Source organism: Lontra canadensis, unplaced genomic scaffold (assembly GCF_010015895.1).
Source record: "Lontra canadensis isolate GAN:19392208 unplaced genomic scaffold, GSC_riverotter_1.0 scaffold1, whole genome shotgun sequence".
Lineage (NCBI taxonomy): Eukaryota > Metazoa > Chordata > Mammalia > Carnivora > Mustelidae > Lontra > Lontra canadensis.
In genome coordinates, this window is record NW_022630995.1 from 55,601,615 (window position 1) to 55,628,711 (window position 27,097).

Genomic DNA, 27,097 nt, shown 5'->3' on the forward strand with positions numbered 1-27,097 from the left:
CTTGTGATCTCTCTCTGTCAAATAAATAAATAAAAAAAAAAATCTTAAAAAAAAAAAAAAACATGATGACTCTCTGAACCCATCACAAAGCTTTGAGCTTAGTAAACAAGAAAGTAGGTTAACTGGCTCACTGGTTGTTGGAAATAGAGTTTGGTGAGTTTGATAAAGGGAAGGTGATTCCAGAGAATGATGGAATGAGACCCAGGTATGTTTGTCCTTCCAAATTTTTATTTTGAATAATTTCAAACCTTTGAAACTGTTACAAGAATCATACAAATGAGCACTTGCAGAGCCTTTACCTAGATTCACCAAGTGTCACTCTTCTGCCATACCACTAAGTACTTCTGCACATCCCATAAGAATAGGTTTTTTCTCCTATATAACCACATATGAGCACAATACTCAGGACACCAAACACTATTAAGACACCTTTTTTCTAATGTACAATCCATATTTACATTTCTCAAAATTTCCCATTAATGTTCTTTATAGTTTTTATTCCCTAGATCTAGTGTTCAGTCAAGAATCCTGCTTCCTGGGGCACCTGGGTGGCTCAGTGGATTAAGCCGCTGCCTTCAGCTCAGGTCATGATCCCAGGGTCCTGGGATCAAGCCCCACATCGGGCTTTCTGCTCAGCAGGGAGCCTCCTTTCCTTCCTCTCTCTGCCTGTCTCTCTGCCTACTTGTGATCTCTGTCTGTCAAATAAATAAATAAAATCTTAAAAAAAAAAAAAAAAGAATACTGTTCCTCTGTGGAGAGTTAGGCTTTTCTAATCTAGAACAGGTCTCTAGCCTTTTTATTTATTTTTTTATGACATATACATTTTTTGAAGAGCCTAAGCTGTTTTTGCCCCCAAAATGTCCCTCAACTTTAAATTTATCTTGATTTCTCACAGTTAGATTCAAAATAAATATTTTGCAGGGCTACCACACGAATGCTGTATCCTCTCGGGAGATCCATTCCATCGGGTTATTCGTGTCACTCTGTCCCAATACTGGTGAAATTTAGTTTGATGATTTTGCAAAGGTGGTGCCTTCCAAACTTTTCCATATCCAACCCTGGTCCCTAGCCATCATTTGCCTAGCGTTTTTAGCATCTGCAGATTATTCTTGCCTTATTAAAGCATCACTGTGATGGTTGAAAGATGGTCACGTCCTGTCACCTCTTTCACTGTGGCCCTTCTGCTGTGTTGGGAGCATTCTGGTGCCATGTTACAGGGATGGACAAACTGACATGGTCCAGGATTTCCCAGGGACTCAGTGGTAATTTTGTGAGTGGTTGGGGATGGAGCTCAGGGATTTGGATTCCATGGGAGTGCAGCGAACGGTGTTTCTCCACACAGACATGGGAATGATAAGGAGAAAGGGCCATGTGTTTCTTCACTTGCCAAGGAGCCTTTAGCCGGCACTTTCTCAGCGGGGGCTCGCGACTAACTGCTCGACTGCTCAGGCTCAACTCTCATAAAACATTCCTTTTCATCTCCACACGGGCTGCAGCATTCCTAGCCCTGTGGCTAATAAATAGGCATAGGTTGAGATCCAAGAGAAGTTGGTTTGTTTTTAAGCAGAAAGAAGGTAGCTTTGGGACATGTCACTATCTTCCTCTTCATTTAGGACTTTGTTTTCTGACACTTAGGAAGTTTATGCAGTAGAGATTCGAAACAAATAAGCAAATTGTGCTTATATTGGGGTTTTGAGAGTTGTTTTGGGAGCCCACCAGGTTCTTGCTAACCCCAGTCTAATTCTGAGTTTGTGACTGCCCTCCTGCCTTCCATGAGGAGAAACTCACTGGAAGGGTGTTCGAGTGCCAGACTCACTAAGCCAGGGTCAGGACTTGGGTCCCAGCTTCGTTTCCTCTCCCTGAAGTTCTTTCCTGCCTCTTAATACATTTCTACTTCTTTTTTAAGATACAGTTTAAATATTATCTATTATGGTGAGTCTTTGCTCAGTCCCCACAGCTCCCCACCCCTCCCAGCCTGCTGACTTTGAACCTCATATGACTGCATCCAAGCACACCCACTTCATTGCATTTACTTACCTGTCTGTGAGCAGACTGTGAGCCCACTAACAGTACGGACTGCATCTTTTCAGCTCTGTATCCTTCACACCTGGTACAGGGTCTGGGACATATTCTTACTGGTTAAATATCTTTGTGAGTGTAGTGTGACCATGTGACTACATTGGAGAAAATTTAGACCCCATGGGTGTAAGGGACTTGCCAAATATAATGGAGCCAGTAAATGGAGAACGAAAGCTAAGACCAAAGTCTCCCCTGTCCAAGTCTTATCCCCTCCCCAGCTATTAATAGATGTTTGGCCAATATTTTTCTTGGATTGGAAAGCCCAGAGGTCTATCTTTTCCTAAGCTTCCACTGCGGCCACCTTTCCGTCCCCCTCTTCTACCACTTTCACCTTCTTTATCAGCACAATGAGGAGGACATTTATTTTGTGTCAGGTACTGTTTCCAAGGGCCTTACACATAGTATTTATATTGCTTAGTATAGAGGTGCAAGGTGGGTATGATTATCCCATTTCATAGATGAGGAGATAGAGAGAACTGAAATCAGTGGCCTGAGTCTCCCTACTTGCCCACAGGCAGCAAGGCTGGCCCTGGACTCTGAAGCCTCACAGGGTTGCATAGAGGAACATGAATCTGAGTTCGAATTCCTGCCCCATCGCTCGTTAACTGAATGACGTAGTTCATCCTACTCAGCCTTCCGAAGCTGCAGTGAATCTGAGAACGGGAATGATGCTGCTTCTCCCAGAGATTGCCTGGAGGGGAGACAGCCACCTTGAGTCACTGATGATCTTTTTAATAAGCCCACAGAGATCGATTGTTGTCTTTCCATTTTACAGATGAAGAAACTGAGGTACAGAGAGTTTTTATAATTTGGCCCATATTCAGACCAGTCCCAGAGCTGCTAAGTGTTGGGAACAGACCCACTGACTCCCAATGGCTGCTCCTCCTGCTCTGCCACATGGTCCCGAGCACTTAGCTCAGTGGGTGATTCATGTTGACAATTAATATTCTCTTCTCATCCCCCTCCCTTCCTTCTAAGGCATGCTAAGAAAGTTACAGTATAGGGTAGGGGAATAAAATCCACAGGTTGGAAACTTGGGCAGAGCAGGACAGGTTATTATAATTCCTGAAGAATTGCCACTGCACTAATTTATGTTAAAAAAAATAGGATTAGGGGTGCCTGGGTGGCTCAGTGGGTTAGGCCTCTGCCTTCGGCTCGGGTCATGATCTCAGAGTCATGGGATCGAGCCCCGCATCGGGCTCCCTGCTCGGCGAGGAGCCTGCTTCCCCCTCTCTCCCTCTGCCTGCCTCTCTGCCTACTTGTGATCTCTGTCTGTCAAATAAATAAATAAAATCTTTAAAAAAAATAGGATTAACTTTGGGAGAATAGAGCCTTCTGATTCAACATGATTATGACTGATAGTAGATAGTTAGTTAAAGCTGGTAAATATTGGGAATCCTAAAAACTTTACATGCTTTTCTGAAGCATTTTATCTTACCCTGAAATACAAATGTAACTCCCCCCACAACAACATTTTTCGTTTAAGTCCGTCTCTGAAAGTTCTCTAACATCTGAATGATCTCTGGGTCTGATTTTCTCTTGACAATGGGTCATTTCTTTTTTTTTTTCTTTTTTTCCTGTGTCTTCTAATTTTTTACTGAATGCTGGACACCCTGTGTAGAACTGTTGAAAGTGAGGCATATTGTCTTTACCCCTGGATGTGGACATGCGTTCTCTCCCATCAGGTTCTTGTGTAGTGGGTTGGGTCCCTCTGGTTAACAGTTGAGCTGGATTGGGATAATTTGTGGCTGTCATCTCATTCAGTGGGCCACAGGCTTTAAATTCCTCCAGCAGTAGATGGTGCTCCCCTGGTGTGTGGTGTGGGGCCTGACGTGCTAGAGGGTTTCACTTGGAGCTCCTGCTCCTCCCTCGGCTTTTAGGAATCCCTGCTCACCTGTGGCACAGAAGGTCCCACCTATGCTCTTATTCCTTCTCCTAAGGTGGTATGCCTGTCACTTGACGCCAGGCTCATGGCGGGAGGCAGGGGTTTTCTGTTGTCCTGGTGCAGTCTCAGGCATAGACAGGCCCTGTCCCACTGAGCCTGGGGAGTGGAGTGGGACTCATTCTGTGCTCCCATACCTTCTCCCACGACAGCCAAACTCTTGTGTTGGAATCTGTACTGGTCTTGGGAAGGAACATGTTTTTTGCCCTCATCCCAATGGTAGCATGCCTGAGAGTGGTTTCATCCCCAAACATAGAGGGGCCTTGCTTCTACCCTGTCCCCCATCAGCATTAAGTCTTTACCTGTGACCTATAGGTAGGAGAGTTTCCAGCTTCTTCCCTATAGGCAGATGACTTTTGCTTTTACCCCCATCCTAGGAACAATGGACTTTTGCCATGGACAGAGGACTGAGAGGGTTTCCTGTCCCCTTGCTCAGCAGGTCTAAGACTTTTGCTTCGTTGGAGAGAGGCCTAGGGAAGTATGCAGGCTCTGGCCCCATTCCCTGCTGCAGCCCTTAACCTCCCCTATATACCTATCCCACCAGGGGGATTTTCCTCCAATCACCTGTCTTGCTCCAGTCGCTTTCACGAGCACCCACAAGAGGCTTGCAAGCAAATGCAAACTCCTCACTGTTTCTGAGCCTTCTGCATCCACGGTAGACATGCTAGCCCACACTTGGCATTAAGAGCTTGTCAGCATTTTCAGTGATTTCTTTTACCAGACCATCAAAGGGGAAACAGTTTGTGTGCTCCTTGTCTCTCCTCAGAGGGACTTGGTGCTCTGTGGAATTGATCGCTTTGCCGGCTGAACTCTCTGGTGGGCCAAGAGATACCGTAACACTGTCTATTATCTAATGAGTTCTTCTTGCTGGTGGGAGGGAGACTGCTTTGCATTCATACACTCACATTCATCCGACATTAAGAATGTAGGAATGTGATTCTTCCAATAGGAATTTCCCCGGCAACACAACCTTTATGATTTTCAATCTGGGTTTTAGTCAAGTAACAAGAATTTACAGTATAAACTCAGTGCTGATTTTTTTTTCTTGATTTTTGCTTGTTTTCTCTTTGAGATTTTACTTTTTAATTTTTTTTAAGATTTTGTTTATTTATTTGACACAGAGAGGGAGAGAGAGAGAGAGAGCGCGCACACACAAGCAGAGGGAGTGGTAGGCAGAGGGAGAGGGAAAAGCAGCCTGCTGAGCAGGGAGCCTGATGCAGGACTCAATCCCAGGACCCTAGGATCATGACCTGAGCCGAAGGCAGAGACTTAATCAGCTGAGCCACCCAGGCACCCCTTCTCTCTGAGATTTTAGAGTTGCGTCCCCTACCTTGAACTCAATAGCTTTTTTTTTTTTTTTAAGATTGTATTTATTTATTTGACAGAGATCATAAGTAGGCAGAGAGGCAGGCAGAGAGAGAAGAAGGGAAGCAGGCTTTCTGCTGAGCAGAGAGCCCAATGCGGGGCTCGATCCCAGGACCCTGAGATCATGACCTGAGCCGAAGGCAACGGCTTAACCCACTGAGCCACCCAGGCACCCCTCAACAGCTCTTTTATAAGACAACTCTTCTTTACTGAGTTTCTAAAAACATTTGACTTAGAATTTATGTAAACAGCAGCTTTTGCTTTTTATAGACATTTTATCTGTTTACATAATATTCAATTAAGTGATATCATTGCATCAAGGACAACTGGCAGAAAGTGGTTTGGGGACAAACACAAGAGAGTCTTGGAGAGCTTACAGCTTAGCTGGCACAAGCAGAAGGGGTAGACACACCACCACAAAACGTCACTTTCAGTACATTACTAACAAAACACTAGAAGATTGTATTTGGCCTGAACCAAACACTTATTAGGATCTTGAATATTTAGTGATTTCTTTTCCAAAGATTATTCTTTAGGCAGCATGTGAATTTTTGCAGATTTCAGCGTCATCTCTTTTTAAGATCTCTAGCTGGGAAAACGGCCCCAGATCACATATCCTACACAACATACGGTAAAATAGGATTTACATTCATAGGAAGTAGAATGTTTAACTTGATAGTGTTAAGAACTGTGGGGTTTTTTTTTTTAATGTCATTTTTTTGGGAAGAAAGGGGTAGAACAGTATGTCAATAAAAGTACTTGGTTTAAAAATTTTTTTTCAATTTTCTTTTAAAAAATCCAAATGAGCTCAAAAAACCTACAGGAAAAAGGAAGGCCCCCCTTTGCTCTGCCCCTTGATCCCCTGTTTGGGGAGAGGCCATTGTCTACAGCTGAGCCTTCTGGCACATGGCAGTAGAAAATGGGGTTTAGCTGATTCACATTCTCCCAAGAGTGCATGGGAGATTATGAGGACCCCGGCACAGACCAAAATATGTCATGCACATTACATTCCTTTCAAAGATTCTCAGGGCAAACTTTCCCCAACAAAGACCAGAGACAAAGGCTGGAAATGGAATTACGCTTTCCAGGAATGTCTCAGGGAAGGAAATGAACCGAATAGCTCAGGAATCGACAGATACTTTGGCTGTGGTCCCTGTTCCCGGCCCTGGATTCACCCTTGCGGCAAGACAGCTGCCAATCCTGCCCAGGTCCAGTGGTCCCTTCCCAGACCCCCGCCAGCATTAGAGAAACCAGGAAGCCCCGAGCCTTTATCCACATGCAGCTTTGTCAAGGACCCCGGGCTGCAGGAGACCCCAGAAGTTTCCCTTCTCCTGTACAGCCCGAACTCTTGCTTCCTCTAAAGGAATTTGAGGCAAGGCTGCCCAATAACAGGCTCGGCCACATGCTCAGGGTAAGAGCACACCCCACTGCACAATCAGTGTGGACACATGGCAGGGAAAAAGCTGCAAGGGCCACACTGGTCCCAGATGTTTTTGCAAGGATAGCTTCCTGGGCAGCATCTTTCCCGTGCTCTTCTCTCCGAGTGAGTCAGTGCCATCATTAATTCAAGTACAAGCCGATGTGTGTCAGTCCTTTGGGGAGAAGCTGCTCCAGCCAATTAAAGGAGAACGGCAGAGTCCTGTGTTGACAGCTGTAATGAAGGAAAAAGCACGGCTAGAGTGCTCACACTGTATGTTAAGTAGAGGAGGGGAGGCTCGCCCTCCAGAATACTTGATTACATACTTGGAGGCAGAGGGAATGCATCTGATGGGTTCTGATAAACCCGGCTTGGCTTCTCAATTTCTGAAGCATCAATCCCCATTTTAAAAACCAAGCCAGAGTTTAGTCATGTTGCTGGAGGATTTGAACGGTATTGTGAAGTGCTACATGCAGTCGAAAAGCACGGGATGGTTGGGGCATGAAGTGGTTGTGAACAGGCATAAATTCAGCCAGGCTCCTAGCAGGCATGCCAGGAAGAAACATGCTCAGCCGAGGGAATCTGATGAACTCCAAGACCGGAGACACTTGCCTTGTTTGGGTCCCCAAAACCATTTCTTTGGGCTCAGCCTTACCCCCATCAGCCACAGGAAAATGTGACCCAAGCACTGGACAAAACGTGTTCATCTCAGTGTCAAAAGACAGCAGACACATCTAACCAAACAGGGCTTCTGGAAGATGGGCTTGCTAAGTACTCTCTTCAGAGAAGCAACATTTAACCTTGCAAGTGAGAAACAAATTTGGTTCTGCTACTTTTTTTCTTTTTCTTTTTTCTTTTGAGAGGGAGAGAACATGCAGGAGTGTTTGGGGTTGGGGTGCAGCAGAGCGTGAGGGAAAGAGAGACTTTTAAGCAGGTTCCACACCCAGCACAAAGCCTGATGTGGGACTCTATCTCACGACCCTGAGGTCATGACCAGAGCGAAATCAAGAGTTGGAGGCTCAACAGACTGAGCCACCCAGGTGCCCTGGTTCTGCTATTTTTGGTGGAAATCCTTTCAAGTGGGATTTATTTGCCTGTCTTGTAGTTTAGCACACACCAAACATAAGTCAGTTTGAGAGGGTGGTTAAGGAGAATCATTCAAGATCAGTTGTCCTCAGAGACTACATGGAATCCCCTCCCCTTGCACTAACTGGGCCCCAACTGCAGCCCTCTCATTTTGGGGGGCTTGGCTGTCAGCGGTCGCCATTAATGATGGTGAGTCTACCTGCTCTGTAACAGGGCTGCTCAGACACTCTGTGCTCAGACACCTACAGGGCGTAATCATTCTATGGTTGGGCAGGGCTGTGGTTAGCTTCTGGATCCACTTGGCTGGGCTGTGGTACCCAGTGATTTAATGAAACGCTAATCCAAGTGTCGCCATAAAAGTTTTTTACAGGTGTGGTTAACACCTACAATAGGTTGACTGATTGTAAGTGAGAGAGATTACCCTCGATAACACGGGGTGGGCCTCCCACAATCAGCTGAAAGGTCTTAAGAGCAAAAACTGAGATTTCCACAAGAGGAAGGTATTCTGCTTTCAAGACTGTAACATCATCTACTGCCTGAGTTTCTAGCCTGCTCTAAAGATTTCAAAATGCCTAGTCCGGGGGCCTGGATGGCTCAGTTGGTTAAGCTTCTGCGTTCGGATCAGGTTGTGATCCCAGAGTCCCATGATCAAGTCCCACATTGGGCCCCCTGCTCAGTGGGGAGTCTGCTTCTCCCTCTGACTCTCCCCCCTCATGTGCCTTCTCTCTGTCTCTCTTAAATAAATAAAATCTTCAAAATGCCTAGCCTTTACAGTTCCTTAATCAATCCCCCTTTCTATCCATATCTGTCTCCTCTCTCAACAGTGCTGTTTCTTTGGAGAGCCCTGGCTGACATAGGCAAGCATTTGCAATGTTTGGGGATTCGGAGTGGGGGGTGGGGGGGTGGGAGTATGTAGTTGGAGAAAAACCAGCTCCTCCTCTCCCCATTTCAATCACTGAAGATTCAAATCAGCCAGGTACCCCCATATCTTGAGTCAGAGATCACCAAGTGCTTTCTCTGGAGGACGCACATTATGTGTAGGTGGTGTAATTTTGTGAGGCATTGATCCCTTCTCATATAACCTAAGTGTGCAGTTTTGAGGTGGGCTTGTTGGCATGAGTCTACCTTGAAATAAGTGAGGAGCTTTTTTTTTTTTTTTAGATATTATTTATTTATTTGACAGACAGAGATCACAAGTAGGCAGAGAGGCAGGCAGAGACAGAGGAGGAAGCAGGCTCCCCGCTGAGTAGAGAGCCCGATGTGGGGCTCGATCCCAGGACCCTGGGATCATGACCTGAGGTGAAGGCAGAGGCTTTAACCCAATGAGGCACCCAGGCGCCCCAGTGAGGAGCTTTCTTTTACCATAGGCTGTCCTAACTCAACTGCATTCTAGCCAGAGAACTCATACTCAGAAATGGACCTTGACTCCACATCAAACGAAGGGCAAAAGATGTGTATCTATATGCCTTAAGTTAAATAGTGAAGCCATGATTATCATGCGTTTTCTCTTCCAACTAACCTATTAGCTATCAGAACTGATCACATCTACTGTGCTAATTTAATGTAGATTTCAACATTTTTCATGCAATAAGTTGGCACCTTAAACATTGTTCTTGATAAAACGTAAACAGAGTCAAATTATTCAAATAACCAGAACTTATTCAACCAGAATTATTCAAATAACCAGAGTGTTCACTCTGAAATATTTTTCTTTGAAGAGAAGAAATAAATGATCATTCATTGAAAATGTGAATCAGGATGTTCTAAAGCACAAAAACAGAACCCAGCAAGCCCAGCCCGATACGGGAAGAGAAGATTCAACCACAGTGAGTTTCCTGTCTGGAATCTAAGACCTATTCATGTGGGAGTTCTGGAGAAAGTGCAAGTGACATAAAAACCACGTAAATGTTTACATTTTCACCAACTAACTTTGCATTTAATGAAAATCTGTATTCTGCTCCAGAAAGAGCAGCTACCCTGGGGAGATGGTGCTCTCAACCCATCTAAACAGCCATTTTGTGTCCATAACTCTTGGAGATGGTCCCAAGATCCTAAGTCAGCTTAGTCTTAACTCCTTTTTGATGCAAACTTCCCTGGATAACATTGTAACCTGAGAGCATTTTCCTTAAATATTTTGGCAGTAGAGATGCCTGAATCAGCGTGTTTTGAACATGTGTTTTGTAGATTAGGAAAATTCACTTGTTAGAGAGGCTGTTGAAAGGCTTATGGAGATTTAAGGCAGGAGTGTAGATGTTTTCCAGAGCTTCATAGACCCACAAATGAGAAGCAGGAGGTAGGTGTTCTACCTGAGCTACACCGTACCGCATTTTATAGTGACATTTCTGAGCATGAATGCCTTTTCATGCATTCTCTTTTATGAATACAGAAATTTCAACCCTTTAATGAAGATGACTTTTAAAATCTCTGTTTACGTTAGTGCCAACCTAATGGCTTCACCAAACCTCAGTCTGCTGTGTTATATGCGTGTGTACCTGCTTCTGAGGAAAATGAGTTAACCTTTTTTTTTATGTTCAGTTAGTCAACATATATTAAACATCATTAGTTTTTGATATGTTTAACAATTCATTAGTCACACATACAACACTCAGTGCTCATCACATCACGTGTCCTCAATACCCATCACTCTGTCACCTCCTCCCCGCACTCCCCTCCACTCGGAAACCCTCAGTTTGTTTCCTGGATTCCGTAGTCTCTCATGGTTTGTCTCCTTCTCTGATTTCTTCCCATTCTGTTTTTCCTTCCTTCCCCTGTGGTCCTCTATGCTATTGCTTATGTCCCACATATGGATGAAACCACTGCTTGACTTATTTCACTCAGCATAATCCCCTTCAGTTCCATCCATGCTGATGCAAATGGTGGGTATTCATCCTTTCTGATGGCTCAGTAGTAGTCCATTGTATATATGAACCATATCTTCTACCACCTTACACCAGTCAGAATGGCAAAAATTAACAAGACAGGAAACAGCAAGTGTTGATGAGGATGTGCAGAAAGGCGAACCCTCCTACACTGTTGGTGGGAATGCAAGCTGGTGCAGCCACTCTGGAAAACAGTATGGAGATTCCTCAAAACGTTAAAAATAGAAACTCTCTATGACCCAGCAATTGCACTACTAGGTATTTATCCCAAAGATACAGGTGTAGTGAAAAGAAGGGGCACCCCAGTGTTCTTAGCAGCAAGGTCCACAATACCCAAACTGTGGAAGGAGCCAAGATGTCCTTCAACAGATGAATAGACAGACAAGTTAACCTTTGGTCAAAGCTGGCAGGACATTGGAATGCCTAGGTGGCTCAGTCAGTTGAGCGTCTGCCTTCGGCTCAGGTCATGATCCCAGTATCCTGGGATCGAGTCCTGCATTGGGCTCCTTGCTCCACGGAGAGCCTGCTTCTCCCTCTGCCTCTGCCTGCCACTCTGCCTGACTGTGCTTGCTCGCTCTCTCTCACTCTAAATTAAAAAAAAAAAAAAAAAAAGCTGGCAGGACAGGCTACAGGTAGAAGATGCACCAGCACAAAAACATAGGGAGTCTTAATTGGCTAAGGCTCTTTTTTTAGTTAGGGTGAGAGGCACCATATGCTATAGCAAACAGGCCCAAGTGTCAGTGAAAAATGTTCTCTGTCTTGGCTCAGTCTAATGTAGAAATGATGGAGTGGAGAGGTCCCAGGACCCCGGTCTTTCCATCCCTGCAGCCTTCAGGATTTTCCACTGGGTCCTCCGTATTTGGCTGGGAGATGGATAAAGAGGCAAACATGCAGGGTCTCGTGATTTTAGAGGCCAGGCCTGGAACTGTTGTGTACACACGCCTGCCCACTTTCCATTGGCCAGAACTCAAGTCCCATGTCCCATCTAGGTGTGTAGGGTCCGGGGAATGCAGTCAAGCAGTGGACCAGAAGAAATGAGGTGACACATGGGTTCTTCCAGGCACTCATCTTCTCTGCCACAAACTGAAGGACCAGAAAAGGCAGAGCAGGAAGAGTGTGTGGTAGGAGCGTGGAAGTGGAAGGTGCTAATGTTTTCGCGTTAGTGGATCGTATACCAAGCACTGCACTGAACAGTTCTTTTAGGGCTGAGTGCCTCTCGCTCTTCCTTCCCCTGTGGAATGCCTGCACATCCAGGAAGTCAACCCTTTGACCTGTCCAGGTTTGTGTTTTATCTGCACTTGTCAGGCATTCTGCTTGGTTTACCTACCCGCCCCTTGCGCCCTCCAGAATTTGGTCTAGCGTGGGGGAGGGAGCGAGTTGTCAAACAGATGTTTAAGAACCTGTGGAAAGTCTTTTCTGCCCAGAGAGAAACAATTAAAATTTCAATTAATATTTAATTCTTGAAAGTTATGCATTCGCCAACCTAGCTTTTGTAAGTTTCTAAGTTGAACTTGGATATTTTTTCATACTACTTATAAAACTAATCCTTTTAGTAGAAACCTGAATAAAATCTTTTACTTTATTATGTTGATTTAATGCATAAATTAACAGATTAAGTCATTCTTAGTAGAGAGACCCCCCCACCATGTGAATTTAAGACAGTGCCACTGGAGGTTAAAGAGGGACAGGATGGTGTCTCCACAGGGGAACACTTAACACTGTTTATGCTCTTAGCTAATCACATTTCCAAGCAAACACTTTAAGTATCTGAGAGAGCTTACTTTGTGTGTGCGCGTGTGTGTGTTTAATTTTTATTAATAAGAGTTCTGAGTACAAACATATTTAACTTGACATTAGGAAAAAAAATGCTTAAAAAAAAGATTCACGCTCCAAGGTGTGTTCATAAAGAAAAATCAATTCTATATATTTAGTCTCTAATTTTGATGCTTAACACCATAATACCTCTAAGGTAATCACTCATTTTGGTTTAATTTTAATAATTCTGTCACATTACATCTAGTTAGAGGGACTAGGAAACAACAGGTAGAAAAAAAGCAAAAAAGACTAATTAAAATGACCTGAATATAAAACTTAATTAAACTTAAAAAAAAACTTTAAAATAAAACAAGCTAAAATTAGAATAGTTTTGGCAAAAAAAATTACCAGCTATGAACAAAATAACATTCCATAGCAATATTTACTCAAGAACTGCATTACAAATAATACTGTTTCACATAGACTAAGGATTGGGGTGCCTAAATGGCTCAGTCAGTGAGCATCCAAATCCTGGTTTGACTCAGGTCACAATCTCAAGGTCGGGTCATGAAATTGGTTGGGCTTTGCATTCAGTGGGGAGCCTGCTTGTCCCTCTCCCTCCCCTTTTCCCCCCAATAGCTCTCGCTCTCTCTCTCGCTCTCAAATAAATAAATTTTAAAAATCTTTTAAAAAAAGAATGAATTGCAACATATTAATGTTTATTTATATCAGATATAAAAATCTCTTCCTTAAAAAAATTTTTTAAATATAATTTAGCATTTTGGGGGAGATTCTGTTCTTTAGAAGATATAAGGTAGCACCTCTTTTGATTAGAGACCTAGCCAGGTAAGTCTTGTCAATAGATATCAGCAAAATCTTTGCAAGACCACTTAAGTTCTTCACAAATCTGATCAATCCACTGCCAACAGCAGGGTGTGTGTGTGTGTGTGCACGTGCGTGTGCGCGCACGTGTGTGTGTTTTGTTTTGTTTTGGGTTTTTTTTGTTTGTTTTTTGAGCCGTCTACCCATTTTCCAAGAGAACATTCCAAGAGTGGAATCTCATTTTGCCCAGCTTGGGCCAGAACCTGCATACTTATTAAGAGAAGCCAGTTAGGGAACAGAAATATCTTCATCAAAGAAGAGTTTTGGCTAAGATAAGGAAGATGGGATTTTTTTTCTATACAGATCCTGCTTTCCTGATTTTATCTTGCTGTGTGGCTTCAGACATCAAAAAATCCATAGAGAAATTATTCACACACACATATACATGCACACAGCAAAAAACCCACAACCAAACAACCAAACAAAAACAACCTACTTTGTAAGTTGGTAGTATAGCTTAAGAGGTCAGAATTAGTCCTTGCTGCTGCATTCCTTAATTTCCATCAGCACATGAAACTTAAAAGTAAGTCCCAGATAAGAAGACCTTGTTCCATCTAAGCATTGAATGAAGAGAGACTGATAGCCACCATCCTTGTGGAAAGACTCACAGAACTCCTTCATGAGACAGAAAATGAGAGACAGTGTTCTACCATGAAAAGAACTTCCTTGTTCATTGGCTCCCATATTTCCCGGGAGGGAAGATACTCCAGTATCTTAACAGGCAACTGTTACTTTGTGTAAAGAGCTTGAGATTTGTGTGATGGAAAATAAATTGCCACATGGGAAAGGTGGCCAGATACCTCCCCAACTTCAGGGCAGGGAAAATCTTTCCCTGGACTCTGGGAGTTGTCTGTCCCATGCTAAGTGCCTATCACGTTCCGTCAGAGCAGACCTTCCTTCAGTTCAAGAAGGATAAGGTGGCCACTGTTGTCCACATTGAGGTCTCATGGAGAGCAGGATAACACTGTGGTAGCCCAAATGCTAATGGCTATCTCGTTCACCAGGCAATACCAGGAACTAATCACAGCCTTCGGGGATCCCATCTGATCTATGGAAAGGAAACAACACTCTTTATGATAATGTTACATTTATGCAGCATCAATACCACAAACAGTTCTGAAGCCCGGGAACAGAGGTCAAGATGGTCTCCACTGGAAACCTTTAACGAGCTGGCCAGGAAGACACAGGCAAACACAAAGGATTGCAGAACAGCAGATCACCAAGCAAGGATGGTGGGGGCTCAGGAAGCATAAGTGGGACCCCGGGTCTTCCTGGGGTTATGCTTTCTGAGATGGACCACAATCAATTCAAGGTTCTCACCAGCAATGTGGGGCTTCATGAGTTCCCACATGAGGTGTGAGCAGCAGCATTAATGCCAGAGCCCTACAGACAAAGACGCTGGGCTGTATACTCCAAGCCTTTCCCAAGTTCATTTACCTGGGTTAAGAAGAGCCACTTAGAGATACACAGGGAAGGCAAAGGGAACATGGATATTGTGGATGCTCATTTTGTGTTCTCGTGACAGCGTGCACTGGGAGGGAGGGGGGTTAAGGAAAAGGACAGAGGCCTTGATGCTTTGGGTAAAATGGAATCTCTCCAAGGTGGATGACTAGCTTCTGACCCCATGCCATCCAGTAGGGAGGCCACAGCCGCATGTGGCCACTGAGCACTTGAACGGTAGCTAACCTGACCTAAGATGTACTGATGAGCATCTACACCAGACCCTGAACACTTAGTGTAAAAAGAAGACTGTAGAGTAGCAGATTAATATTTGTATATTGATTGCATGTAGGAATGACAAAATATTGCATGTATCTGGATTAAGTACAACAGATTATTAAAATTAATTTAAAATAATCACCCTTTTTTTTCTTAATTTTTAAATGTGGCTAATAGGAGATTTGAAATGACTTGTATGGCTTGCAGTAGATTTCTCTTAGGCAGTGCTGTTCTAAAGCAGGGGGAGGGAGAACATCCCTGCTCCAAAGCCTCGGATGGATTTTTGGCCCTTGCAGCAAGGATCTGCTTTAGCAGAGAGACAGAGCCAGCTGGCAGACAAAGGACTGGGGTGAGCTGTCAGTAAGGAGTGCCGTTGGTGTAGCTGGGACCATTCCCCAACACCTGGGACCACCAGGATCCCAGGAACTTGGGAGAGTCAGTCCTCCAGAGAGCTGATGGCATCGTCTGTTGGACAGTGGAAGACTGTCACTCTCTCACTGAGTCTGTAGCCAACACCTGGTCTATGTATGTCACATTTGCCTGCCTCCACGGAGCTCTTTAGGGAAGCACCTGCTACACCTGTAATTGACAGAACCTGTTAAGGTGGAGTGAGAACGATGTGGCAAAATCCCGCGTCTGTCAACCACACAGATACAAATTTTGCAAAATTCTAATTTCTGCTGCAGTGCTCTAATTTTATCACTGGCAGCAAGTGCTGTCAGCCGCTTTCTTGAAGTTGCGGGCTCCACTTCCTCCATGTTAGAGAAAATGTCTACGAGATACTTAAGCCTGGATAACCATGGCTTGTCTTTCTTTGGAGCAAAAACAATGTTCTGTGAGGGGTTTAGCTCCTAACTCAAAACGAGGACCCCGTGCTCTCTCTGAAGACAGCTGGGTACCGGGGTGTGTAGCAGGAGCACCTTATGTAATCTTTTGTTTCTTCACACAGAATACTAGAAAGATGGTTCCTCAGAGGTTATCTGATAAAATCATGATTTTGAAATGCTTCACCAAGATTCTTCTGTTGTGTAACTGGGCTTTCTATCTTCCTCGAGTTCATGGCAGCATAGAACGCAATGAACACTGTGTGACTCGTGCCAAATCACACAGCCTTCTCCACCATCGCTTCTGTACCCTGAGTACAAATGCCAACACGGTGAAACGGCAAATAACATCTTCTGCTTCCACCTCATGAGAACCCTGAGCAGACCTTGAGGATTCCAGGATTCCGGGGGTTTTACGGGCCACATGTGCAGATCTGCCCACATAAGCCAGTGAGGATACGTCTCTCTGGGGCCACTTCCCTGGTCAGTGTGACCTGAGAGGGACGGAGGGACCAGCTCCCCTGAAGATATCTCGTTTTCATTTGGGTTGGTTGAATTGGTTTTATAAAGATGAGAAAAGTGGATGGGTACTGTGTGGCCAGACTAATGTAATCTCATTTCTCTCACTTGGCCCGAAGGAATCCTTCGAGGGTGGGGACTGATGTCATCCTGATTTGCTGATGAGAATGCTCCTGGCTTTTAATTCTTCACCCAAGATTAGATACCCAGAAGATAATGGAGTTTGGTCTCCATCCCAACTCTTAGTTAGATCAGGATCCCCAAAGACAACACGTGAATGTCACCTGTGTCATTAAATATATTTTAATAAATGGATGATTTCCAATTAAAAAAAACCATCAGTGGACCCTTACATTCAATGAAATCTAGAACAGAAGCCTAGTCTATAAAATAAGCAGTCTGTCGGTTGAGCAGCTGACTCTTGATTTCCACTCAGGTCATGATCTCAGGGTCCTGGGATGGAGCCCTGAGTGTGGGGTTTCATGACCAACAGGGAGTCTGCTCTCCCTGATTCTCCCTCTCCCTCTGCTCCCCTCCCTCTGAGCTCTCTCTTTCTCTCTCAAATAAATAAATCTTAAAAACAAATCAAAGTGAAGTGACTAGTTCAAAGTGCGAGGAGATCTGTGGGGGTGGGCAGCCCTGATGTCCCTTGGAGAGATAACTGGGGTTCCCAGTACTCTAGGCTTAGTGTAGGCATCCCAAAATTTCCGGTTTGATCCCTGCTCCTATAGCACACTCTTTAAAGACCTGCTGCATTTAGTCTGCTCTGCGCAGGTTGAAGTTGTTTTCCAGAAAGCCCTGTGGGTATGTGGCTTGCTGTTTCCTGGCGTGTAAACCTGAACTTCTTGTTTTATAAAAGGATTCACAACAGGGATTCCTTTCCTCCCTTGCCGTATACTTTAGAAGTGGTTAGCATGGTACAGCCAGAGCATTGTAGAAGTTCATTGGTGGGGTCAGTTATAGTGTGGAGTGTGGGAAGTACCGCAGGGCAGAGAAGGGAAGACCCACTTGGGCTTGGTCTTACACATCACAGATTTTAGACAAGTTACTCTCTCTGGCCAATCCCCAGTTGCAGCATGACTGGATTGGTGGGTCAGAATAAGAGGTGAATCTTGACCTATGTAAGAATTTGAAATTGTCCCAAATGTAGGGGGGAAAAAATCCCATTTTGCGTATTATTTCACGTTTTCATGTGCTGTTTGGGGATGGGAAGGGAGGGATGTTTCATGTGAAGAACTCTGGATTAAGTCAATTATAAGATTCCTTTTATTTGTAAAATATTACATAAATATGGAATGATTAGAGAATAAGTTGCATTTGTGGTTCCAAAAATTAACAGTGAGCAGTTTGTGTCACGTGTTATCAGGGATTATTAATGACATGTATGTTGGCGAATATTAAGGTGTCTTGTGAGAAATTGAAAACTCTTAAAAATGGCAACCCTCTAATTCTGCCACTGACAAAATAGTGAGTCAAAAATACTTGTCTTCCATTCTTTGCTTCTGGTTAGAGCCTCATTAGCTCAGTTATTTACCTACATTAAGAAATAGGAATAAAATTGGGGTGCCCAGGTGGCTCAGTTGGTTGAGCATCTGACTCTTGATTTTGTCTCAGGTCATGATCTCAGGATCCTGGGATGGAGCTCCCCATCAAATTGGGCTCCCCACTCAGCAGGGAGTCTGCTAGGAGAGTCTCTCCCCCTCTCTCCCTCTGTCCCTCCTCCTGCTTATGCATTCTCTCTCTCTGTCTAAAATAAATAGGAATAAAATTATAAGACTACTACATAGAGAGAGGTACAATACTTTGTGAGTATATATAGACTTTATTTCCTAAATATGCATTTTGTGTTTTTACTGAAAAAGTAACCTTGCTCTTCTTTTGCGGCTTTTTCCCACAGATATTTTAAGAAAAATTCTACAAAAGAAGTTCGACTTCTCAACTGAGTATGAGAAGGTAATTTTTATTGGTATATTTGTTAGGAAAATAAGTATGTACAAAATTTTGGCTGACTTGGAAGTAAATCTTTAAACAATCAGTTAACCTGTGAAATTTGTAGAGTTTTTTTTTTTTTAACTAAGAAATTTTATGAAATATTAAAGCACTTTATAAATCCCATTTGAACTGCAGCAGAAACTCCAAAAGGAGGATTTGAAGAAACATTCACCTTTCAAGGTATATGTTATTTAAAAACCCAAATTTCCTTAAGGGAAGTACTATGGTACTTTTTTAGCTAAGGGAGAGGAACTCCCTAACTAAGTAGAATTGTTTGAGCATTTCTAGAAACAGGGATGTGTACTTTGTTTTAAAAATACAGTTTGTTGAAAAGCATCTTCACATTTGAGCAGGTTCATTGAGAGCTCTGTGTGTGCACTTACCCCGGCTAGAGTTAAGGAAAACAGCCCTTGGTCTCAGGAGATGAAGAGCCAGATGGCAGAGATAGTACCTCATTGTTAAAGGAAGAAGAAAGAGAAGAAGGAAATAAGTAGATTTATATGTAATATGCAGAGGAACGTAGATGAAAGTAATTAAATCTGACTGGAAGCTCTTCCACAAGGAGGTGATTGGGGGGCTTGTGGTAAAAAGGATACTAAGCAGGGTTGCAGCAGGTGCAGAGGGACCTTTGCTGGCATCTCAGGCTTTGGGGACCAGGTGAGCCACCAGGACAAGGCGTGAAGGATTGGAGAGGAAGGAGAGGTGAGCGGGACCCTGAATGCTCACAAGCGGACCATATTAAGGACCTTGTGGGTCTCTACTTAATACCGAGGCGCTGCATCGCCCATTCACTCCGTTTGCATCTGCAATCAACTACCTAAACAGAAGAGTGTATTCTTTTGATTTTAGTTTACTGTGAGTGTGGGGTTGCCAGTGAAATAGACAAATGTTTGTTGCGTTGAATGTTAGGGTAATTGAAAAAAAAAAAAAGAAAGAAAGAAAATAGTTGAATCCATTTGTCAGGCTCTTTGTCCCGTTGCTCTCTCCTTCCCTGGCACGAAGGTGGTTATCAAGAGAACAATAAAAGCAGACACATGGTGGACGTTCTTGAAGCGCCAGCCACAGCAAACGCGGATGACGGTGTTCCCGGTGGGTGTGGGGGGCGGTGTATGGGGAGGGCGCGGGACTCCTGCCCGGTGAATGAACCGCAGGTGCTGTGGTTACCAGGCCTCCTCTTCTCAATTTGCAATAAAATGATACTCAAGAGAAAGCAAACACAGAAGCCAAAGAGGAAAGCCTTATCTAAAAAACATTTACATGTATAAAAGCTGAGGAGCCAGTTTCTCTACAGTGCTCACGGCCTTCCCTAGGACCGTAGAAAACATTTTCATTATTAAATGCCGCGGGCCTCATGTGTGTCCCGAACAGGATTGCCTGGGTCTGCCCGCATTCCTGGGCAAAACAAAGTGAGTGTGGACAGCTTTCGTGCCAGCAGCAGCCTGGCCTGAATGCCAACTGGTTCTGCCAAGGCATGGGCTTGGGTAGCATGCTTCACCTGTTCCAGGCCTTGGAGGATGGGGTCCTGAGACCCTGAGGTGACTCTGAGAAGCCCTGCTTGCCAGTGTTTCGCTGCCGCTCTCCATGGCAGGATTCTTAGCTGGGCAGGTCCCTTATGGTGGGCTTGGTATTCGACTGGATGTCCTATAAAACTGGTATCTCCCTAGTGGCTGATTTCCTCTCCGCCTCAGGTGTCTTTGTAGATGAACAAAAACCACTGGCATCTGGGTGAAGTGGAGAGAGGAGACAGAACTGAGCCCTCATGAATGACCTGAATCCGGGTCATGTTTTCCATGGTTGTCCAAGGAAGAGGGATCTGGTGAGGTGAAGACCCCAGGGAAGCCAGGCACCTTGTGTGAGTGGTTTAGTCTGATGTATGCTGAGCGTGTTGGGTTGGAGTCCTCCCAAGCAGAGCAGGAGTCAAGGACAAGCCAATTGTTTGGGAGGTGCAGGGAACACTGGCTGGGAATTAGAGAATAATACAAGGGAGGGAGGGCAGCCGTAAAGAGTGTGGCCTGACGCCACCTGCCACAAGGGGTGACTGAAGCGTGATCCTATAGAATTGCTGGGGAAACGTTGCAAACCACCAGTGTCCGAATTAGTCCACTGTTAGGATGAGGGAGCTGAGGCGTCCAGACGCCGAGACTGAAGGGTCACAGGTTACGGGAGGAGAGGGTTCATCCGTAAGCACTTCTGACCTGCCCTGGTTCCATAAAAGGCCTTCAGGCGCAGAGTTAAAGATGGCAGTAGCTAGAAGTTTGAGGAGGCCCAGGGGGATGACTGAGGCCTGAGGGAGGTGGGGGGCACCAACAGCGTCTTCTGCACTGACAGGTGCCCACGGGGTCTCTGATTCACGCAGTCACACAGGTAAGGTCTGGCCAGGTGAGTGGCTCTGAGGAGTGTTCTCAGCTTTCTTAGTGCTGAGCCAGCATTTCCTCCTCTGGTGAGCCCTCAGATGACCGTGGAGCCACTGCGGCATTGACCTTCGGGCTGGGTGCTCTTTTAGTGAACTCTCTTCATAAGGAGCTCCAGAAGCGTTCAGCAGACCTTTTGTTCCAAGGGCTGGGCCTGACTTTGAAAGGGAACTAGGACTTTCATGGAACTGCCTCCTTTTTACACTTCAACTGAAAGCTAAAGGTAGAGCTTTAAGATCCTCGGCCCCTCTCCTCCTCCACATTTTTAAAAAATACTCTCTTTTGTTTTATGTATTCATTTTATCTCTGTTGACAGAATGCTGACTAGGAACGAGGCATAGTAGGGGGACAAACATGTGAAAGTACAGCCTTCACTCCTCCAACTCACAGTTGATATGGGACAAGAAATAAACACGGATGTTATGGGCTGATTGTGCCCCCGATTCATAAGCTTAGATCCTAATCCCCAGCGCCTCAGAGTGGGATTGTATTTAGAGATAACGTTGTTAAATGGGTAATTAACTTAAAATGGGGTTGTTCGTGGGTCCTAATCCAGTCTGACTGGTATCCTTGAAAGAAGAGGAGACTAGGACATACACACATATACACACAGAAAAAAACACATAAAGACACAGGGAGAAGACAGCCATTTGCAAGCCAAGGAGAGAGGCCTCAGAAGACACCAACCCTGCCCACACCTTGATCACAGACTCCCAGCCCCCAGGCCTGTGAAGAAATACCTTTCTGTTGTTTAAGCCCTCTGGCCTGTGGCACTATGTCATGGCGGCCCCAGCAGACTAATGCCGTCGACAGCTGGACTGTGAGATGGAGGGAGATTCGCATCACATGAGAAGTTCTGATAAAGGACATGAACATTCAGAGAAAGGGAATTGTTGTTGTCCCTGGGAAATCAGGAAAAGACGCCACGGGAGAGTTGGCATTTGAACCGAGATGTCAAGGCAGGTGGAGTAGATGAGAAATACAGCCTTAATTCCAGTTATGAGCACTTGGCTCGCAGCACAAAGCTGCTTCGTTGGTTCTGAAGTGTAGACTAGGTCATCGCCCTGTCTGTAATACTAATTCTTGTCCACCTGGGCCGACACTGGTTTAGAAGCCTGACATTGTTTCTAATCCTCACAATGACACTGATCCGAGGCAGAGGTGTCTGTGCATGGTGCATGCAAGAAAATCCTGAACTCAGGCTGGGGGACTTGCCCAAGGTCACCCAGGGACTAAATGCTGAAACTGGGATTTGTACCCAGATGAGTCTAACTCCGAACTGACAAGCACACCACCAACAAAAAGTAGGCTCAATCTGGCCACTGGACTGTAGTCCTAAAGTGACTAGTCTGGAAGACACAGTTCATGTGAGTATTCTGGGCTGTATGGAGAGACTGACAGCCTCCAAGCTGTGCCTTCTACCTATTAAGCCAGACTGTGATGGTGGGTAATCATCCCTGGGAAAAAGTGGTCGGGCGGAAATGGAAATCTGGGAGAGGAATAGAATTTGGAATTATGGAGCCAAGAGGGAAGTTGAGAATCAGGCAGATGGAGCTATGGAAATCCAAGCAATGACTCCAATAACCCCAGGCTCCTAGCACATCTATAGCATGTGCTCAGAGGTGGGTGCCCTTGTTCATGACTTACAAGTATTACTCAGTTTGGTCTTCCCAAGAATAGTCTGTCCTCACCACAGGGGTCTAGGTAGAGATTACATGGGCAACTCGCTCCTGAGTGCGTTCCCTCGGGGACCAGCGTGTGGGTGAGCCCCTTCCCAGAGTCTCTGGCTGACTGAAAACCAAGGGAAACAGCATACCGTCACCCTCCTCCCAGCTCACATGGGCTTTCTGAAGAGAGAGCCTCTCAGCCGAGCTTGTCAAGCAGTGGCTCCTCAACTGAAGGAAAGGACACAGTTCCCATCTTCAAAGAATGCATCGTTTGGGGGCAATTTAGGTAGATGATTACATTGGTTCCCCCCAACAAGCCCTAAGTGCCACCTACCCTCTAGAAACCTTTCCAGGGGACAGGTCTCCCAGTACCTTCCCCGCCTCCCGTCCCCCCCGACCCCTGCCACCACCTCTGACTTTCCATTCTGTGCATCCCTGTCCATAGGAGTGGCCAGCTTCTTTGGGATGACCTCCTGGGTTCGATTCCTTGTGGTCATGGTCCCTCTCCATTCCAGCCTCTTGGTTGGCTGCCCTTCCTCATTCATGTCATTCCTCAGTTATTACCTTTCCCTTTCTAGAAGCTTCCTCTGGGGGCAGGTGCTGGGCCTGGGCCCCATCCCTGCTGACTTCCATGACCTCACTAGTGTTAACAGTCATTGGATATCAATTTGGCACTTAGGAAATGGCGGGTCTATCATTCCAGTGGGTGTGTGGTAACCCACACTACTACTCTACATGTCTGGGAAAGCTAAGTGAATGAGTTCCTTGTTTCCCGCCCCCCAGGTGACGTGGTCAGAACACACTCTCCTTTCCAAGTAAGGGACATACTTTCTGGGGATCTCAGTAGCATTTAAGAGAGCAGGCAGTGTGAGATAGTCCATGACTTGGATCATGGTCTGAGGTTTGTTGGAGGTGAGAGATGAGAATAGTGTTAACATGCATTATCTCTACTTCTTCTGATGATGATGGTGATAATGATGACTGATTGAGCGTTATGCTGGGAAACCTGGTCCTAAGCACTTCAATGTATTACCTCATTTAACATACATTACACAGTATATGTAAAGCGCTTAGAACAAAATAATGCACAAAATGTGTTACTGCTCACTGTTTTCTCTTGTTCTCTTTGCAAAACTGCATAAAATAATATCTCTGCTTATCCCTGTTCTGTCAGTAAGGTAACGAACGCTCAGAGTAGCGTTGGCAACAAGGTCTAGGCCCGTCCCCTAGACCAGGGCTGGCTGGTTATTGATATTTTTGAAAAGGCCCCCGGTGACGATATGGGTAATTAACTGGAGTGGGGAATCACAGACATAATGTGGCACAGAGGGATTCAGACTGCTGCATTGCATGAAAATAACTTTATACCTGAGTGACAGCCAGCATGGATGGGGAAGAGGTAGTGACGAACCCAGCTCCACTGTGGGGTTTGCTGGTAGCCCATCAGATATATCAGACCAGACCTATCCCTCAGTGGGGTAGGTGGGTAAATGCAAAAGGATCAGCTGATTGTTGTAACTTACAGGTGGTTCTGCCCAGGGGCCTCAGCTCAGCATGACCAACCTTAGAGGTGAGAGCAGGTTTCTGAAACCCACCTGATCGTAGCCATGACTCGGGGCTTGCTTTCAAGACTGATGGCTGGGTTTACCCAAGTCTCCTGATACCCACTCTAGGGGAGGAGCTGAAAGCCAGTGTTTTGAACATGTGCTATGAAGTACTTATGGTAGGTTTGGGAGACAACGAGCCTGTGGGGGCCATGCCCAGGGTCATTCAGGATGCCCCATGTGACCCTGGGGGCATGTGCCTCCGAGCTGCCCACCCCAACATGCTGGATGCCTCATTTAAAAGTTACTAATATCACAGTCATCGTTCCTTCACATCTGTGAAAATCTGCCATCCAAAGCTATAGTTCCTAAACTTCTCGATTTCCTAGAGCACACAATTTCCAAAAAAGTGACATAGAGCCACCCAATTTTATTTTGCCACACAAGGATATTTAAAATGCCATAGCAACGATATTAACTTTGTCCCCTTTCATATGCTATCATCTCCCTCTCCCCACCAAAAGGATACATTGAGCAAATCCCATTTCATGGGAAACTTACTATATCCTCATTGTCGTATTTCACTGTGGGGCGGTCCAGCCCTATCTCTGGACCACCATTTAGAGAACACCCTCACTCCATTCATCAGGTTACCTGATTCCAGTGGGGCACCATTTGCATGCCAAGTCCCTGGGTAGGCGCTTGAGAGACAATGGTGAGAGTGACGTCATGGATCTTGTTCTCTCTGGACAAACAGTACGGCTTGGGCAGTGTGCTTCCATGGGAGAGTCCTTCCACGTGGGGCACGTGCTGGCAAAGGGCAAGTGTGGGCTCCAAGGCAGCAGGAAGCAGGGAAGAAAGCAAACCCAGACTTGGTTCTCAAGACAGATTTCCAGGAGGACGCCACATCCAGGCTGACTTGAGTTTCGTGAGCAGAGAGGTGAAGGGAATAATGTTCTGGGTGAGGAGGCAGCACAGGGGAGCTGGAGGGAGGAAGGGGGAGCGTGAGGCTTCTTCCTAGGAACTGAATGGTATGAAGAACAGGACATGAAGCCGGGATTAAGTTACAGGATCACATTAAGAGGTTTGAATGAAACATGGTAGGAATCCTTGGAATGCTGTTGAGCAAGAGGATGACACCATCAGATTTTCAGTTCAGAAAGGACACTTTGGAAGCCATTGCTTTCGCTGGGGTTCTAAGCAGCTGCTGATCCCCTGTTGTGCAAAGACCAGGCAGTTAGTGTGTTAAGCATGTGTAGCTTTCCCTCCAATTCCCTACCTCCACTGTCCACAACTGATTAGCATATTGTTAAGACCCTTTCAAGAAATCCAAATATAAATTTCAGGTGTAAATTCCAGACCTAAGTCAACCTCAAGGCTGTTTCTCTAATAAACACTCAAGTTTTATGTTCCTGTCTTTTGGGGATCCTCCTCTCACTTGATTTTCTCTGTATGGAGTATTAACGTTCCCCGTTGTGGTTAATCACTCATGTAACTTTTTCTGTTCTCTTGACGCATGCTGCCTCTGCCTTACTCTCCTCAACTCCTCAACTGCTTTGACTTCCACAGCCAGAAAATGTAGTCTTGACTCTGAAGGTAAAGTTCTTGTTTGCTGTTTCTCGTTGCTCTGTCTAAAGCCAGCCGGTAATGAGATGTTTCCTCCAGAACTCTCTGTTCTTCACTGTCTCTCCACTGTGATGGTTTTTAAAGTGGCTTGTTTCTTTTTTTGTTAATGCAGTCGTTGTTAACCTAATCTTTCAGTTTGAGTACTTCACCAAAGAATAGCGACCCATCTCGGTACATTTCAACCTTGAGCTTCTGCTCCACACAGTCCACAGAGCGTTCTGGAGGTCCTTGTGTATCAGGAAGTCACTTAGGTCCTTGCCAGACCTTAGCCAGACTTCAGCCCAGAAGGGAACTCTTGAAATGACATATCTTGTTCCTGATACTTTTGGACATAATATTGAGCCAGTAGCATTGCAAAGGTAGAATATAAAATGTGAAATTTGTACTTGGAACTAAACACAGTGCATTTAGAACATTTCAAATCACCTTCTTTCCTGGGTTTGGGTTCAGTGTCTCCTGGGATTTAGAAAGGATTTCAAATCCCTTTGAAAAATAGTAAATGATTTGGAACATTTGCTGGGAAATGATAGGGAAATTGAGAAGAGTTTGGGGTGTCTGAGGCTAGGTTCTCAATTGGCCAATGATGTGCATTCCCAAGGGCCATTACAGGACTGTCTGTGGCTGTGGAGTGCGTCTTAGTTTAAGCAGAATGAATGCAGCAAAATTCAACCACCTTTTTTTAAAGTATTTTATCCTTAATATCAAGGGATATTCAATTAATATTCAAGGGCCACATGTACCTCAGTACTCTGAGGCATTTGCCCACAGAGTTAACGAATATTGATTGACTATTCATTGTGTGCCGTCACTTGGCTGTTGTTTTCACTTTGAATCATCTAATTATCTGACCCTCACAATTCTGTTCATGATGTTAATGCTAATTCTGGACTAGGGAACTAGAAGCGCCCTGCTGGAATTTAAAGCAGGTCTTCTGACTCCCGGTTCAGTGCTAAGACCTCATGTTTGCTTCTAGGAGCAACACCCGTGTTTTGTTTACTTTGTTCAGCGTGGCTTCAGAATCTGTTGCTAGCTAACTGGTCTGTTAGTCACAAACAGCCAATCTGTAATTGTCATTCGTTAAAAATGTCTTGCTTTGTGGAAATTTGAGTAACTATATACATGCATTGGAATAAACTCAAGTTTTGTGTCATCTGGTTGCATTAATTTTTTTTTCATCCCAGAATACAGCCCTAGCAGTGATTATGAAAATACATTTAGGTCACATTATTCTATCTCAAAGTTGCTCTAGTTCCTAGGAACATAGGACTATCTGAGACACGGGCTACTGAGGCCAGCTGTACCCGCATGGCAGGAGAGGTACCACTTTACAAAGACCACATTCTTCACTTCGCCCATTGTCACTGATCATACGTTATCTGTAATGTACCCA

General features: G+C 44.9%; 1 protein-coding gene across 12 annotated transcripts in view; it reads left to right on the forward strand.

The window, feature by feature from the left end:
• PROM1 (prominin 1) overlaps positions 1 to 27,097 on the forward strand; it is a 126,108-nt gene that overhangs the window by 42,465 nt on the left and 56,546 nt on the right. For 10 of the 12 annotated variants that reach the window (XM_032854639.1, XM_032854636.1, XM_032854642.1 and 7 more), the window contains 2 exons: positions 18,365 to 18,420; positions 25,651 to 25,677. In XM_032854639.1, the coding sequence (XP_032710530.1) occupies positions 18,365 to 18,420; positions 25,651 to 25,677 (83 nt within the window). The remainder of the gene's footprint in view (positions 1 to 18,364; positions 18,421 to 25,650; positions 25,678 to 27,097) is intronic. The other 2 variants (XM_032854654.1, XM_032854659.1) reach the window with 1 other exon arrangement.